The sequence below is a fragment of the Lepidothrix coronata genome, unplaced genomic scaffold (genome assembly GCF_001604755.1).
Source record: "Lepidothrix coronata isolate B3197 unplaced genomic scaffold, Lepidothrix_coronata-1.0 Scaffold9, whole genome shotgun sequence".
Taxonomy (NCBI): domain Eukaryota; kingdom Metazoa; phylum Chordata; class Aves; order Passeriformes; family Pipridae; genus Lepidothrix; species Lepidothrix coronata.
The window spans coordinates 10,393,235-10,409,978 of record NW_016690189.1 but is presented as its reverse complement, the minus strand read 5'-3'; the positions used below and the strand labels follow the sequence as shown (position 1 = coordinate 10,409,978).

General features: G+C 37.4%; 1 protein-coding gene across 8 annotated transcripts in view; it reads right to left on the bottom strand.

The window, feature by feature from the left end:
• The window catches only part of ANO4 (anoctamin 4), a 201,567-nt gene that overhangs the window by 96,634 nt on the left and 88,189 nt on the right, over window positions 1-16,744 (bottom strand). For 6 of the 8 annotated variants that reach the window (XM_017804465.1, XM_017804468.1, XM_017804467.1 and 3 more), the window contains exons 3-4: window positions 9,677-9,787; window positions 2,776-2,912 (exon numbers count right to left, since the gene is read on the bottom strand). In XM_017804465.1, coding sequence (XP_017659954.1) covers window positions 2,776-2,912; window positions 9,677-9,787 — 248 coding nt within the window. The remainder of the gene's footprint in view (window positions 1-2,775; window positions 2,913-9,676; window positions 9,788-16,744) is intronic. The other 2 variants (XM_017804471.1, XM_017804470.1) reach the window with 2 other exon arrangements.

Below are 16,744 nucleotides of genomic sequence, written 5' to 3'. Positions count from 1 at the left end.
AACAAGGATTTGGTGAAAAAAAATTATGTAGCTAGCTTGCATTCTGATAAATACATATGAGAAAACTGAGCAGAACTTCAAAAGCTATCATAAGCGCCATAAAGAACAACTGAATTCTTATTCTGCAACATGAATATCTTTTCTCTGTCCTAATCTTCAGTGCAAATTTCAATTTATAAAAGAGACTGTTAAACTGTATTCCATGCAATGTTAATATCACGGCCCCAAATATTAACAATTTGATGCTTAAAGTGAGGGTTGTAGGAGCGACTCCTACCGTTATGATTTTGAAACTACCTACATTAGCTGGAATGCCAAGGTTGGGTCACAGAAGCCATTTAAGTAGAAGTCAAATTTTGTCCCAACTCCATCATTCTCCCTTATTTGGAGACCGATATAAAATTCCATAGAAAGAAAGGCAGAATGGATGCATACCTGGAATACATTGCTAAATAATTTTCCTTTAATTTTTACTTTCTATCTAATGCTACTCAGAGAATAAAGCTTCAGTGAAAGTAATACAGTATTTTAGTGAAAATAATACAATTTTTTAGTGAAAATATGTTCCTGGACTTAAATTCTAAAGTGTACGCTTAACTGCTATATTGGCATATGTAAAAAGTATTTTGATCAATGGACAAAAAGGGAAATGGGATTTTAAATCTTCTCAGGTTGTAGCTGTGTTTGAATGAAACATAAAACTCAGGGAAAAAAGAAAACATCTTTGGCCAAAAGACAAGCTGAACCCCAATCTGGCTTCAGTTAAAGAAGTGTTAATAAAGCTCCATCCAAAAAGTCTTCATTGGATCTTCTGATTGAGCATGAACAACTAACAGTTGAAGCAAACAATATTTCAGCTTGCCAGCTAAACAAAAGTGATAAAAAACACTCTATATGTCCTTGTAAATTTCTTTGATTGTAGATTCATTTTAGTGATTCAGCCAGAAGTCATATTAAATTATTTCACACCAATGTTAGCTTCCAAACTAGACCAAAGAAACATCAATACATTCAGAGAGACTTTCACTGGTGCCAGATTCCCTGTCCTGATGACATTAAGGGGGATCTACAGGCTCTCTTAACTACTAAACTAAACTGAAAGCCTGAACAAAGCTTTATGCTTCAAAGTTCACGCTACCACTATATAGTTGTGCTCCCATATTTACCCATACAAACTATATGACATCCAGTGTATCTTTTCCTTCTGGAGTTAAGCAGGGACCAAGTTCTTTGAAAATTATGGTTTTGCAGGCTGCAGCATCCTTGAAGTCCTATTATGACTCTTGATTTTCATTTTTTTCCCCTCTACCTTATATCTATCCATGACCTACATTGTTATTTTCCTCAGCTACAGTTATAAAAAAAACTGAAATCTGTTAATTCAATCAAATTCCTCAGACGTTTCCCCTTTCCCTTTAAAAAACAACAAAGAAAAAATCTAAGAGGGGAAAAAAAGATTTTGAAGTATTGTTTCTGCAATATTGTTACATTAACAGCAGCATGCCCTTCTGATAATTTTCTGTTAATTTTCCATCTCTAACTTACAAAAATCATGTGTCTTTCACCTGTGTTTTTTTGTTAAAGACCATATGGTACATGGTCTCAAAATGTAACATAGGAATATCATGTCATATTAACCTATTAAGGTTAATAGGCAAAGAGGCCTCTTTGTAACTTGTACGGGAAGCTGGTGAAGAGCTACGAGTAAAGAAGATGAAATTGTGAGCAAGGTCAAACACATATTCAGGGTGTCCTGAATTTTGCTGCTTTAATTATCTATCTAGACATTCCAGCGGTGCAGCTCTCTATGGGCTGAATTTCTAGAACGAAGAAAATCTCTGACTCTCTTCTCAGCAGTGTTTCACAAAAGGACTTGCACCAGAAAACCCTTTTGCTCCTAGAAAAGACATAATCTGTAATGGCATCTTCTAAAATCTATCAAAACCAGTAAATAAAAGAGGGCCAGGGCAGGGGCTTCAGCAATGTCCTGTGGTTTTCTATGCTTTTTAATTGCTAGTGAGGCCCCTGCCAGTTCTGATCTGTGTCAGTGAGCCCTCTGCCAGAAATTCCTCAGGCACAACTTACAGGTAACATCAGATCAGTCTGGTAAGTAGTCTGGATGTACCCACTTTCCTGAGGTGGGGAAAAGGAGAGAAGTCCCTGGTCTCTTCAATCCCTGAGGAAACAGCCCTAACATCCATAGGCTGCAGGGCACTTGGAGGCAAAATTAAAGGATATAATGTTCCTTTCTGCACAAGACACAAAAAAAGAAATTTAGGTCCAGATTTTCATTGTGGGTCCATGATGCTTTGCCTGCTTTAAGACATAATTTTAAAGGGACTATGTGGTGAATGTTTCCTCCCTGGCATGTTCTCTGACACCATTATGCACCATTGGGTCACCACTTCTTCACTGGAAGGGTATGTCTCTCATAATTGATACCCAAGGCTCCTTATGAGAGTTTTATGAAAAATTCTCCTCTGCACCCCTTCTTGTTAGAGGATTAATATAGGGAAAACTTTTCCATCATTTTCAGAAGCAGCGAAGCATTAAACTTGTATAGATGTTTCACTGGGGGTGCATGAAATCAAGACTTTTGAACTGGAGATATTTTATATTTCAGCATTATAATCTTTGAATGGAAAATTAGTCCTCATAGGAAAGGTTAGACACAAGTTGACTTGCAGAGAATGAGATTTTAAATCAAATTACTTTTATTCCCTCTTTCTAATGGGCATGGATAAATATTATACTAATAATTCTGTGTGTTCTTACCTCTCCCACAACTTCCAACCTGCTGGCATCATCAGAAGTACTGGTCAAGTTCCCATGGTGAAGCAGGGAGTCATCATCTTTGGAAGGGCTGTTCACACCTTCTAACTCATCAAAGAAAATGTTGACATCTTTAGCTACTAAAAAACAAAAATAAAAATATACATTCAAATCACCACTGAACCAAATGAAGACATCAAGTATAGCCCATCAACAATCCCACTTTTTAGTTCTCATTTAAGTATATTAATTTTAAAATCTGATGAGCATTGTTGGATCTCTTTCTTCAACAGTGAGCCGCATAAAAATTTAGGACACCACAATACCTCTCTGATGACAAATAAGCAATCTGCTGTCACAATAAAACAGACATTAGCTATTTCCTCAGCTTCTCTTGGGATAAATAATTCATATGATTACCTTCTGGATGAGTATCATCTCTGAAAATTTCTTACTATAAAGAAGTAGAATTTGACCCTACTACATGAAATATGAAGTTTGATATTGTACAGACCTGTGGGGCAGGCAGAGGCAGAAGACCTTTAAATAAATACTGTTACTTGAAAGGCATTGAGTAAATGAGCCTGGGCAGATATTTGTTTTTGCACAATGTGGCAAGTTTTGATGCATATAAATCTGACACTTTTAAATCTGCCTACCACATAGCCCTCAGTCTTGCATGAAGCAATCATTTTATTCTACAGAATGCTGTAGTAAACACAACTCTGATAAAAAGTATAGGTATTAAGGGCCTGGAGTGCCTGTCAGATGGGAGGTGTGGGGCAGGCAGGTGTGCTCTGCACCCCACATGCTACAGATCTGGTGAAAAAGGGTGATGAGATGTGTGCAAGGAAAAGAAAAAATTCCTTAGCTGAGGATCAAGCTTCAGCTGTGGATGGACTTCATCTCTCCAACCGTATGCCTCATAGGCAAAATCCAAAATTATGACAGTAGAGTTGCAAGTGTTAGAAGGGACTCCCAAAGGTCCTAGCTACCAAGCCTCTTCCCCTGACTACAGTGGGACCAAATGTCTAATACTCTTTATAGACATTTGTCTAAACCCCTATTTCTCACATTTTTTTTGCAAACTTAACTGACTTTTGGAATCATTCTTTTGCACAATAAACTCCTGATGCTTTGCTTCTCCTCAGCCACTCTAACTTAGCAACAGGCAATTGTAATTCCTGTTGGTGAGAATCTATGTTAATAGGGAACAGCCAAAAATCACTAGTTACTACCAGCAACTTATTTCCATTTCTAACTGCTGGCTGCAGGTGTAAAAATCCATTCCCCCACTGTGAAGAGACTGAATAGCTTCCAGAAATTAACAGCCATTAACTGTTCCCAGTCATGATGAGCATTTTGTGACCTCCTTTTTACCTTTCCCTTCTTCGGGGGCCGCAGCCCAGTTTAAGAATCCTTATTAAAATATTACTGATGATACTGACTCCCCAGTCTCTGCAGGTGGCCTATTTTTCACTCTCACATACAGAAGAAAGTTTCTTCTGTAATATTCATCCAGAGTTCAAATGTATTAGTCTTTCTCTGTCAATCATGAACGTGGGGAAGAGTTTCCTCCCTTTTTATATGTCTTTTACAGCATTTAAGTCTGCTATTACATCTACAGGTAATAGAAAACCCTATCAAAGTATTCAAGAATCCTTTGTCTTCATTTTCATGTATAAAATATGGACAAGGTTAATGACAGACATCGTACTTTTAATCACAATATTTTTGCTTAGAAAGCCACTAAAAATTTCAGAAACAACAGAAAAATTCTCATGTCCAAATTAATCCACTATAGATACTAGGTTAATGTGCTAACCTAAGCAGCATAATTTCTAGGAGAGATTCTGAGTTTCTGGTGCTGTTTTGTTTCATGTGATGAGAACCTGCAGCTCCTCAGTGTCAGTGTGGCTGCATCCAACTTGTCCTAGGGCAAGCCACAGAGGTTTTAGAGATTTATAAGCAAAAAACAGACTCCAATTTGTAGCACATGCAGCAGTAATATTAAAGAATTTTTTGCCACCTTGATCCATTTCAATCCACCAAAATCATACTAGGGATATTTATAAAAGAGAGGGGAACTGCTGCAAGACAGCACAATCTAGCCGACTGTCCTTCACTGTCCCCCACTGTTTCAAAGGTCAAGACTGGAAACATTCCACCCCATCAGATAATAATTTGGATGTAGATCATGACCAGATCTTGCATATATGCCCATATGAGAAAAATTAATTTCAATATTCAACGGAAAGAACTACTGAAACAGAAAATATTTTGAATAACTTGAACTTTACTGAACTGAAACCCATCAGAGTGCCTCTATGACAGTGACACATGAATCGGTATATGATTAACACTTCAATATAGGCTGAAAACAACTGTGGAAAAAACAAAACCCGAAAAGAATTAAATAATGAAGCTTTCTGAAGATTATTGAAGAAATACATATCTGTTGCAGACAGGGGCCATGAAAGATGTAAAAATTATAGTTTTGCTTGTATGCTATACTTGAGGGAATTTGAACTATCTTTGTCCTGACATTAAGACTGTCTTGCTATAAAAGAAGATGCCTTTGAGATACTAGAATTGCTGCTTCTTGAAGTGCTAGTAATGCTTTGGGTTGCAGAATATATGGATTCTAAGGGGATGTATTGAGATACACAGCTTGGTGTGTAAGATAGTGAATGTGTCTTGGGGCTTCAAGTAGAGAATTACCGATTATCCTGAGGACTTTTGAGGAGCAAAAAAATCTTGTTTTAAGGTCACTTTAAAATCCAGCCCATCTCATCAGTGACTAGAAGTTGTGGAAGCAGTGAATCTCAACTGCTTAGTGAAATTAACTACTAGGACTTGTCCTGATTGCCTGCAGTAGAAAACTGCTTATATCAGAAATATGCAGATAATTGACATGTTGGTCGGTCACTCCAGAATAGGATAAGTATGAAGAGATGTGCTGAACTACCTCATCAGTGCTAAAGGTGTCTGTTACCTTTTTCCAGTTGCAGTAAAGGTGTGCTGCTGAGGAGAAAGTGAAGCTTTTTACACTGCAGTTACTTTGATGTTTTATGTTTTTGAAAATGTGCTCTTAGTATATCAGTCATTGAAACTAAATATGGGGCTCCAACATTTGCTAAGATTATTTTTCTACCCCAAGTCTCATTATATACTTAAAAATAAAATCAGAAAATGTTGTTCTACAAAACTAAATAAATGATTTATATAGCAAATCCTCTTTGCTTTACATTAATAATGGTGATGGTACTTCCAAGATAACTCTCCTGCTGCCTGAAGGTAGCTCAGCCCCTCCACTCCAATGGACATGAATACCTACATGGCCAAATATTGCTAAAAGCATAATCAGGGCTCCATCTTTTCTGTCCCCTTCAGACCATGATATGTATATGCCCACAAATGTCCTTAACAAAATGATATATAATCGTTTTATTATATATATGCTATTTGGGAGACAGAATGGTGCTACTGTATAGTCATGTATTTTTAAGCAGTAAAATTTAGCAGGAATACAGAGCAGCATATACATTGCTACAGGAGATATTAAGAATTCTCCCTCTGCTTTTAGATCAGCTTAAATATGCAAACTCTTTTCTCCACCTCTGGAGAAATGTTCTATTTTGCAGAAACAAAATCAAAATGACTTGATAATTCATAATCCCTTGAAGAACAGGAAAAAAAGTGAATATATAAATATTTTTATCCCAAATATAGTAGAACTACATATTCTGAAAGCTGAATGCTGAGAAATTCCGAGCAAGAGTCCATGCACAGTCTCAATGGGTCTACAAGCCACTTCAGACCAAAAGGCTGATATATGACAGGGCTCAAAGACAAGATATCTCCTTTAACTTTCTGAAGATGGATGCTGAAACTGAAGTCCCTAAAAATAAGAACTTTCATAAAAAAATGGGACCTGAACGTATTACGGTGTAGCAAGATGGAAAAATGCTCAGAGATCATGTTTCTGTTCATTAATTGTCATTTTATTACCAAATGTCACATCAAACCATAGAGTATACTCTAGTTTTGGATAATACAAGGTGAAAATCAGTATTCCAGAAACTGTTCTTTGGAAGCTTTTAGTTGTATCAGTAACACTGAAAAGTGAATTTCCTTAAAAATTCTTACTGGGAATGTCTATAGTAAGTATAGAGGAATTCCATATGTTAATGGCAGTGGAAAAAATTATTGCAGTAATATTGGAGAATACCCACTAATAAAAATATTAAGTACAAAATAGCTGCTTTGCAGAGACTTACAAAGCAGAAAAGTTCAAGTATAAAAAAACCAAGAATCTTTCTGCATCTTATTGTACAGTATGTTATGTTTTTACAGCACCTGTGTTGATTTATTGGTAAAAATATTTTTCAGCACTCAGTAAAGCTGCAGATAGAATTTACCAATTTTTGCTTCAAGGAGGCCATCCTACAGATACCACACAGTACAGAACTGTTTATCATCTTAAATGTTAAATGTTAAATTCAGTAACTACACATCAGTGTTGGTTTCCAGCTCCCCAGAGCCCCACTGTTCCAGGGAGGTACCTTCTGCCGGGGTTGGGACTGCCCCAGTGCCATCCAGCTGTGCTGGGGCTGTGGCCTTGGTACAGGCTGTGAGTAGGCATCAACAGGGAATTCTGGTTCCAGTCTGACAGAGTTGCATGCAGAACCTCGACAGCACTGCTGTCTAGTTTGCAAGTTTGGTTTAGATCAGATCCATCATCCTGTTTTGTAATCCCCTAATCTACAGTGTGTTGCCTATAGCTACTTTCAGATTAGTAATTATTTTTTCTGGACTGTTTCTGATACACTACAGATAATTTCTAATATCATGTGGTCGAAAAGAAACTGTTTTACGTAAGAACTACCAGAAATCTTTAGAAAAATGTGTCTGACTCTGAACTGAGTCAGTTCAGAGTCAGTTCATACTGAGATGCAGCATTTAGCCTAAATGCAATAGAAGCGACTTTTAAGTCTTTCATAATAGGAATATAATTGCATAAAAGTGAATAATGAGATGGTAAATCTCTATCTTCAGTTGCAGTCTAAGAGACTCAGTAGGGTAAAAGAAAAAAACAGAATAGCTTGAGATCAAAATGTTTTCAGTAATTAAACTAAAAAAAAAAAAATAAAATTCTGTTGGAAGATCACTCTTGGCAGTCTACCAAATGGAAAGATATGCCAACTAGCTGACACAAGGCACCCTCTGAATAGGGAAATGCTCAGGAATCCTATGTTAGTGAGAAAAAGCATGTGGTCTTTAAAAGCATCATTAGCCTCTTCTAAATTATCATTCAATGCTAACAAATGGGAATAAAAGTAACACTGACTGTTCAGAGCAACTAACATAGAGATGTTTATCCTAATTATATGATATTCACAACAGACTGCAGGTGACAAGACACTGCCCTGGACACATAACAAGCCCCTGCAAAGTGGGTTGTTCAGTCACAGAAACTCTTTTGTTTTTGCTGAAGGAAATGTAGTTGAAGGACATAGAGATTAACTTCCCAACAGCACCTGTGTCTGGTCTGGATAAAGAAAAAACACCATCTCCAAGGTTGTAAAAGTTGCATCCTTCTTAAATGGCTTGTGAATAATCCATAAATCAAAACGTTAATTCTTAAAACACTCCCAACTTGAACTGCTTATCCGTGTTTAGCTATCATCTATTCAGCTTCTGAAAGAATATATAGTGCCTTTTCAGGCTCTCCAGCCTGCATCCTAACTGCCCCCAGCCTATATCTGGGCTGTACTGGTGTGGAGAAGAACGGAAAAAGCAAAACCTCATATTAAGATTTCCTGATGGGAAAAGCATTTTAAGTTACAAAACATGAAGTTCATCCCAAACCTGCAGCTTAAGTAATAAGTTGATTCAATTTCAAATTATTACCCTCACCATCATACTAACTCAAGTGTTTTCCTTCCACCCCCAAACAATCAAATCAAATCAAATCAAATCAAATCAGAAACCACCAATCTGATTCTACCACTGTGTGGTTCCTTATTCATATGGCAAAAATCAAGCAGAATTCAGGATTTTACACATTCTTCTTCATCTTTTATCACTCTAAAGTGGAAGTTGCTGTTTCTCACCTTAGAAAATTGCTGCACCAAACACCGAGTTTAAAACAAACCTGGAAAATAAGGAAACCAGGAAGCCATGCCATGCATTTTGATTCTTGCCTTGCATAGAAGTTTTCAAACCATTAGAGAAAATTCTCACTGAAATTCCAGATTCTTTTGGATTTCAGAATTGCACCAATTCTGGATAGGGGGAGTATTTTCCGCTGTTATTAACAGTAGTACTTCTTCTACCACAAGCCTTGAGATCGTTCTGAAGTTGGAGTTAAGAAGGGTGAATCAATTAATTCTTAGTCCACAGCCCATTAGATGTAAAAAGAGATCATTTTATGCAGCATCTAAGACATGCCAACCTTCACTTGTTGTGACAAGCTCATGACTTCTGCTCCTAAAAATTAACAACTGCAAAAATGTAAATACACCCCAACACTTTGGAACAACTGGAACTTCAAATACGCGACTGCAGCATTTGCTCAACATTATTAGTTTGCACTGCCACTTAGAAGTGTAAAGAATGGATTAAAGTAACAGGAATTTTACAATTCCTGATTATGTCTGCATAGAAAATATATACTGCTGGAATCCTTAGACACATAATAATTGAAATCTTACTATTACTTCTCTGACAGTAAAAGATTTCTTATTGGCCTTCAATAACCTGTTGAACTTTCTCAGAGATTTTAGTCATACATACTTATTATTCAGTTCATCACTTTGTAGGTTCCTTCAGCTATAACTTCAGTGCATCTCAGTTGAACCTTCTAGCATAAACACAATTTTACACCCAAGGAATAACTTACTTTCTTGTATTGCATTAAGAATTTCTGAAAAGTCCACATCTGTCTTCTGTATGTCTGGTTTTATCCATATTTGCGTTTCCAGCTGGTTAACCTGCAAATCCTCTCTTCCTTCTGAAGAAATTGAAGACATTGATGGGGTTTATGACAGCGCAGTAGAAAATGCAGCTAAGAGGGTTTCAGGTGAGGAAGCACACACATTGAATGAAGATATTTCCATTTTTTCTCCTAAGCAGAACCAAATTTTCTTCAAACCAAGCAGTTGCAGATAGAACATGGACTGATTTAAAGCTAAACAACATTCTCTGCTATCAACAGTGATGCAGAGTCATAACTAGCAAGTCCCTTGTTCCCTTGTTCGAGTGACCATATGTCACCATGCCATGAGCATCACCTCTACAAAGCTAATCCCAAATGTGAAAACAGACAAAAGGTGTTATTACAAATGACACAGGAACAACCAGACTAAAATAAAACACACTAACACACAAAAGATGAATTAAGACGCAAGACAGGAAAAAACCATTCGGACAAAAAGAGCATGGACAGCATGCTTCAGCAACAGGCCACCATAAGTTCTCACATGCCAACCTGATGGCATGACATAATCTAGGAAGAAGTCCAGCACTGCAGTGCATTTCAAAGGCATTCACACTTGTATGTAATGCTTGCTGTCTAAAAGCACTGCAGAATAAAAACATATTCTAGTGGGTCACAGTGTGCAAATCTATTTGCACACATAAATAGACAAAAAAATTGCCCATTTCAGTGCTCTTTCAACATGAGGAAAGAAAGCAGCAAGTTTTGAAAACAGACTCTTTCCATGCAGAGAAAGGTGGCTGCCTATCAAGAGTAGATAGGAAAAGGCACTGGGCAAATGGGCTTAAGATGCTGGTTACAGGGTATTTGGATACAGGCAGAGAGACAGAGGGAGCTACTGGGTATACATCCGGTTTTTAAAGAGTAGCAGGAAAACGTTTCACAAAGGCATCTGTTAGAGATCATGCTCTTGAGCAACTAATGCACAGAGTTAGCAGAGAGCTGCAGTGGTCAGGAAGATATATCCGGGAAAAGACTTCACAACAAAAAGGCCAAGGTGGAAGAACAAACCTTCAGGTCATTTAGATCATTACTGTGCTTCACTAGATGCTATCATTCATACTTTTGATAGAGTCATTTTGCTTTCACCTACAGTTGCCTACAGCAAGATGGTCTTATTTTGAATTCCCTCCTAGCCCATTGTATCTTCCCCTTTTCCTTGCCAAATAACTACGTCACTACTGCCTTGACAAGAGCTATGAATTATATTCCTGGGCACAAAATTACTCAAACCTCTTTTAAAGGCCCTTCTTCACTTTTTGGAAATACAGGACACAAAACGGGTACACTTGAGCCACTTTTCCTTTTTTTATTTTTCTGTTGTTTAAGTATTATAAATTCAAATTGTCTCATGCTTTCTTCAGTGTATTCTTTTGTTTCACAGCAAAGACCCGCTACTAACATAAGAGACAACTCCCTTGTAGATTCCTGAAAAGCCATCTGTCATAGCAGCAGCAGGAGTCAGCATTTAATGATGTAGAACAAAGAGAATTTCTTAAGTGAGACAACTGATTATTCATACAATAGCAGCCTAGGGAAATCTGCTGATGGCCTCAGAGATAAGAGGCTAGGATTTGCCCCAGAAGAGAATTCTAAGGACCAAGGAAAAATACTCCAGCTGCTGAAAAATACATAAAAACAATAGGACAGATGTAGAAAACTAATCAATGGACAGAAATTCAGTTAAGCACCTTCGCAAGTGATATCATTCTGTTTCTTCTTAAATATTCAGCTACCACTTTTAACATATACCATTACATACTTGTATCCTCAAATCCAACAGCCTTTCTTCTGCATTTCAACCCTAGTTAGAGCAAATTAATGACAATACTGACAAAGATAAAATGTCCTTTCTTCCCCCAAACCCTTCATCCTTGTTACACTCAAATCACTGCTCCTCAGGACAGACGAAAGTAGCAGGACCACTGCAGCATATCCAGCAGATCTGAACTAATTGGGCCATGGTGAAAGAAGTGGCAATCAGTCAGCTACTGAGGTCCAAAAGTGCTGATATCTGATGGACTATCTATCCACAAGCCTGCTAATAAAATTAAACTGTTGAAGAATGCACATAGACAATTTCAAAGCCACTTTTTAGTTAATGAAAAATACTGTCTAGGAAGTGATCAGAAAATGACCAGCCTAAACTTGACTGCTGTTCAGACTATGAAATCAAGACAAATTTGCTGCATTAAAATTTCCTCTACTGTATTTGATTGTCTCGCAGTATAGGGAGGTTTCAGTAGTCCATAGAAATTACAGTGTTCTATGCTTGTCTGATTCACAGTAGCCTTAATATCTAGCCTCATTGCAAAAGTATCAGATCAACAACAGCATCCAGTCTGATTTTACTCAAAATTGTAGGCATACTCTTCTCCCAATCATTTGTGATATAACACATGGCTAATCACAAACTTTCCTTCATCAACACAAGGGAAAAAGAAATTTGTCTACCAATAACATATCATTTAAGTAAGGAATTGCAGGAATGCTTTCTTCTACCATGATCTTCATTGTGTCAATAAACAGATTTGGATTAGGGCACATACGCTTCTACTCTCCTGTGAGTGAACATACAAAAACATAGCTATCAAAGATCATTATCACATGTGTTCAAACACTTGTCCGCGGTTGAAAAATCTAACTACTTGTGAATGATAAATCCCTTAGTTAATGGCCAGTCTTCGCGAGTGAAGATTTGGGAAAGGTCATTAACCCTACGAGCCTGCGCAGTGGATTTTTTTAGGTGAGACCCAGCGTGCGCTGAACTGAGCCCACCCTTTAATCCTGAGGTTCATCTGCCGGGGCCGAGTGAAGCTTGGACAGTGGCAGTGAGGTTCTCAGGACGTAGGTTTGTTTAGAGTGACCTTTTCTTAGATGGATTGCCTCACAGGGCTAACGAGCTCCATCTGCCCGGGGGGCTGGGAATCGAACCTGGGTCGCAGCGGTGAGAGTCCTGCACCCTAACCACTAGACCACTAGAGGCCCCAAATCCCTTAGTTACCCTCTACCTTTAACAATATCACGAACCATTAACAGGCAATTCATAAAAGGCAGGAGAAGAAAATATTTCCTGAGTAAAACGTTTATTTCAAAAAACTTGCCAGTTCTCAAGTCAGTTACAAACTGGAACTGAAGAACGGAGGCAATATTTATATATGATTGTGTAAAAATAGTCTTTCTCGAATTTTAAATTTGTCTTTGAGAAAACCCCACAAGTAGCAAGAATCCTGCCCCTAATACTGGTGCAGCTGGCCTTTCTTATACAGCCCTGCAACCTACTATAATCACCAAAACCCACCAAGAAGAAATAGAGCACTTTGTCATTAAAATGCATGGACTAGTCTTGGACTGTTCACACAGGATGCCTACCCAAAAGAGGTTGTTTTCAGCAACTGGACTTAAGAAGAGTCTCCTTCACAGGCAGTAGGAGAGCATCTGAATAGCAAGGGTCATAATTTTCAGGTGTTCTGGCAGCACAAAAGGCCTTGAAAGTATGTGTAGTTTTGATGACCCTTAATAATCTTTCAGTCTCATCAAAGTGCAAGCTACCTTTTTATACCATTGGTCTAACAGATGCTTGATTCCTTTTATGCGTTAGGTGCATTCCTAAAACAAGGTCTAAATAAAGTACCAAACTGTAGTAAAATCTTTTTTTTTCTATTTTAAGTACCTTGACTGTAATCAGTAACGAAGAAGACCTCCATTGGGCCTCTGAAGCACAATGTGGTACAAAACTGCATTCCCAAAGGATATAACCAGCAAATATTGTGCCTCTGTGGAGTTATCCAGCATGCAGAGAACACATCTGCTTTTCTGAGACATTCACCCACCCATGGCATAGGGACAGTCAGCCTGCTGCATGACTCAAAGGGGTTCTCCTCAGAGAAAAAGAACTGGTCAAAAATGATACCACCTTTTTGATTTGCTGCTGCCCTTATGTGTGGTGTAAGATGTGATGTTGAGTATTATACAACTCTTTTGGGCTTTTGGGCTTTTCTTGGCACCACAGTACATTGCAATGTTTGGAATTTCTAGTGCGTTCTTCAGAACCCTGGAAGCAGTTACCTGTATCGTATCTACTCTCCCAAGGAGTAAGCCCCCCTCATAATTTTTTGGGTTTGGTTTTGGTCTTCTTTTTGTTTTTGGTTTTTTTATTTGTTGTTGTTTTTAGTTGTTTCGTTGGTTTTGATTTTTCGTTTGTGGTTTTTTTGGTTTATTTTTTTGTTTTGTTGGGTTTTGGTTTCATTTGGTTTTTGCTCATTTGGGGATTTTTAATTAAAAAAAAGGTCTGGCTTAATTTTGAGATATCAGAATGAACCAGGAGGCTTGGTGTTAGGAAGGAGGTCTTGAAATGTCCAGGACCGATGCAAATCTTTCGTGGAAATTAATAACACTATGCAGCCCTATTACAGTCAAATCCCTTTTCTGATTTTAAAAGCATCTCTGCCAAAGTAGAAGCTAGTTTGTTCCATCTTTTGACAGTCTTCCTGCAAGAATCTTTCTTTGGAATACATGAAACATATTTAACATTAGAAATAGAGTCTTACATAATACTAACTCCCTTTAAGCAAGAAATGTAGAGCCAAGAAAAAACCACATTTTTCAGTCAAGCATTACAGGAATATAATAGCTGATTATTCGAAGTCTCTCTCGTTGTTTCTTGAATTATAAGGTATTTTTTAAATGAAACTTTCTCAGAAACATTGCATAATTTTATATATGTTCTATTTTCATCATAGAGTGGTCAAGAATCTTCTTAGTTATTTTAAGACAGCTACAATACACTGGTCTTAGAACATTATAACTTTGCCCTGGGATCAGTGTGTTTACTGCTAAGTTGGTTCCTATTTTTTCCCCTTGAAAGAAATTCTCTGATGGTGGAAAGATCAAGAACATCCACAGAGAGCAGCATTTTGCACCCTTTGCAAGGTGACTACATATTGTAAACTAACAACATCCAGGAGCATTGAAATCTGAGGGTGAACTATACTGAATTTAAAGTAACCATACATAATCGATTGCAAAAGTGACTGAAAGATTGTTTTATAACAGCAAACAGGAGACTGATCAAAGCAGGAAGGAAAAGAAATAAGTCTTTCAAAAGACTAGAGTTTAAAAACACGTAGTCCCCAGAGAAGCAGAGTACCGTCAAAGCCACCACTTAAAATTATTAATATTTTTGAAGCCCCTGATTGAGGACATGCTCAGGTCCCTCCCAGGTAGGCTCAGTACCTGTGAGTGTCACATGCAGCACAAATTGATACAGGGGGATGTGATTTCTGCCTACATCAAATATATTTAAATTAAACAAGACAGATAGCATTGAAAAACAGTGCTTTTTATGCTACCTTTTTTTTTTTGGTTGTTAGCATGCTGTTGTAAAACTCTTCTCCCAGCTGCTAGAATGAACATTCTAGGAGACTTTATACCTTAGGATCAGGAATTTTCAAAGAAGTGACTTTTGTCCTAGAAAAGTAAAAGGGTGGATTAAATGGGCTGAATGACTAAGCAAAATGATAGAAGATTTCAAGCTCTGCATCATCTGCTTGCTAGTTCAGCTCCTGATTTCAAAGTACTACCTAATGACCATGTGGTGACCTGTCGCTCAGCCCAGTGACAAAAGGTCTTCATTGTAATTGAGACAAACTTCTCATTAGGAGCTTTGCAGAGGCTCCAAAGCACCAATAGTCAGGAGAATGAACTGTCTCTGTGTTCAGCAGGGAGGTATTTCCAGATCATGCTTGAAGTACCAACACAGGAGAAATTTTGTTTGGTGCATTGAACTTGCATTGTTTTGAATGCAGAAAGCAGAGAAAGAGAAAATTTAAATACGCGGGCTGGTTTATTTGACATTAATGTCCCTTCTGCATAGGGATATTTCTTGTAAATATGTTTTTTTATATACATATATATAAAAATTAGCTTAGTGAAATACTAAACTTTTTGAAATCTGCTTGCTTTTTCTATGCTTCATTCCACATGAGAGAAAGTTCTATATATATCCAGCAGAAAGCTTATTGAAACAGATTGTTCTGCTAATAATGTTAGACAAGATAACAGCATTACTGTCAGTGAGAATTCAAATTTCCAGGTGAATTTATATCAGCCATTCCCACACCATGCATGAATTTGCTGCCAAGAAATACTTGCATGATAGAGCTTTCTGGCAGAATTAGTTGTAGGATTTTATTCTTTTGATCTGAGAGAGATGCATGCCACGTGTCCTGCCAGTCATCAAAGAAAAGAAAATGGGATTTAACCAACAAGTCACATCTAACTAACGCATATCTTCTAAAGACTATTTACAACCAATTGTGAATGCTGACAAACATATGCACACTTTGTGATGAGAAAAGGATATGTTTTGCACAGTGAATTATCACTGTTGAAAGATTCAGTTCTAGCTTTCTTGATAATTCAAAGTTCATTAACTTGTGACTAAGCTCATTAAGCACACATTTCCTTTTTTCCTTTAATTTTAGTTGCCACAGTTTAAGGAACTATGTATTTTTACTTACTCTCAAGTCAATTGTTCTGTTGGCCAACACCACTAGCTCCTCTTTCCTATTTGCAAGCTTAGTAACTACAGTCATCAATAAAAATATTACAGTTCGATAACTAATTAAAAAAAGAGGACCCAAAATAAAGAAAAACATGGCAAGTAAAACATACCTTCCTTTAAAATTTGTGATCTATCAGAGACTACTTGTCACAAAAGGCAACAGAGTGCAAAAAAAGTTTCTTATGCAACTCCAATGAGCCCAGGAGACCTTCACCATAATGCCAGAAAGGAGTCCTTTCAGGCACATAAAATTCTTTCAAGTATCGTGGATACACCTATATCATTTAATGTAGCAAGGAATGTCCATTCCAAAATGTACAGTTCTTTGCCTTTGAAGGGGATCTTTTTTGAACAGTGAACTCTTGAAAGCAGAATATTTTTATGTGTTTCCTGGAGTGAAGATTCTT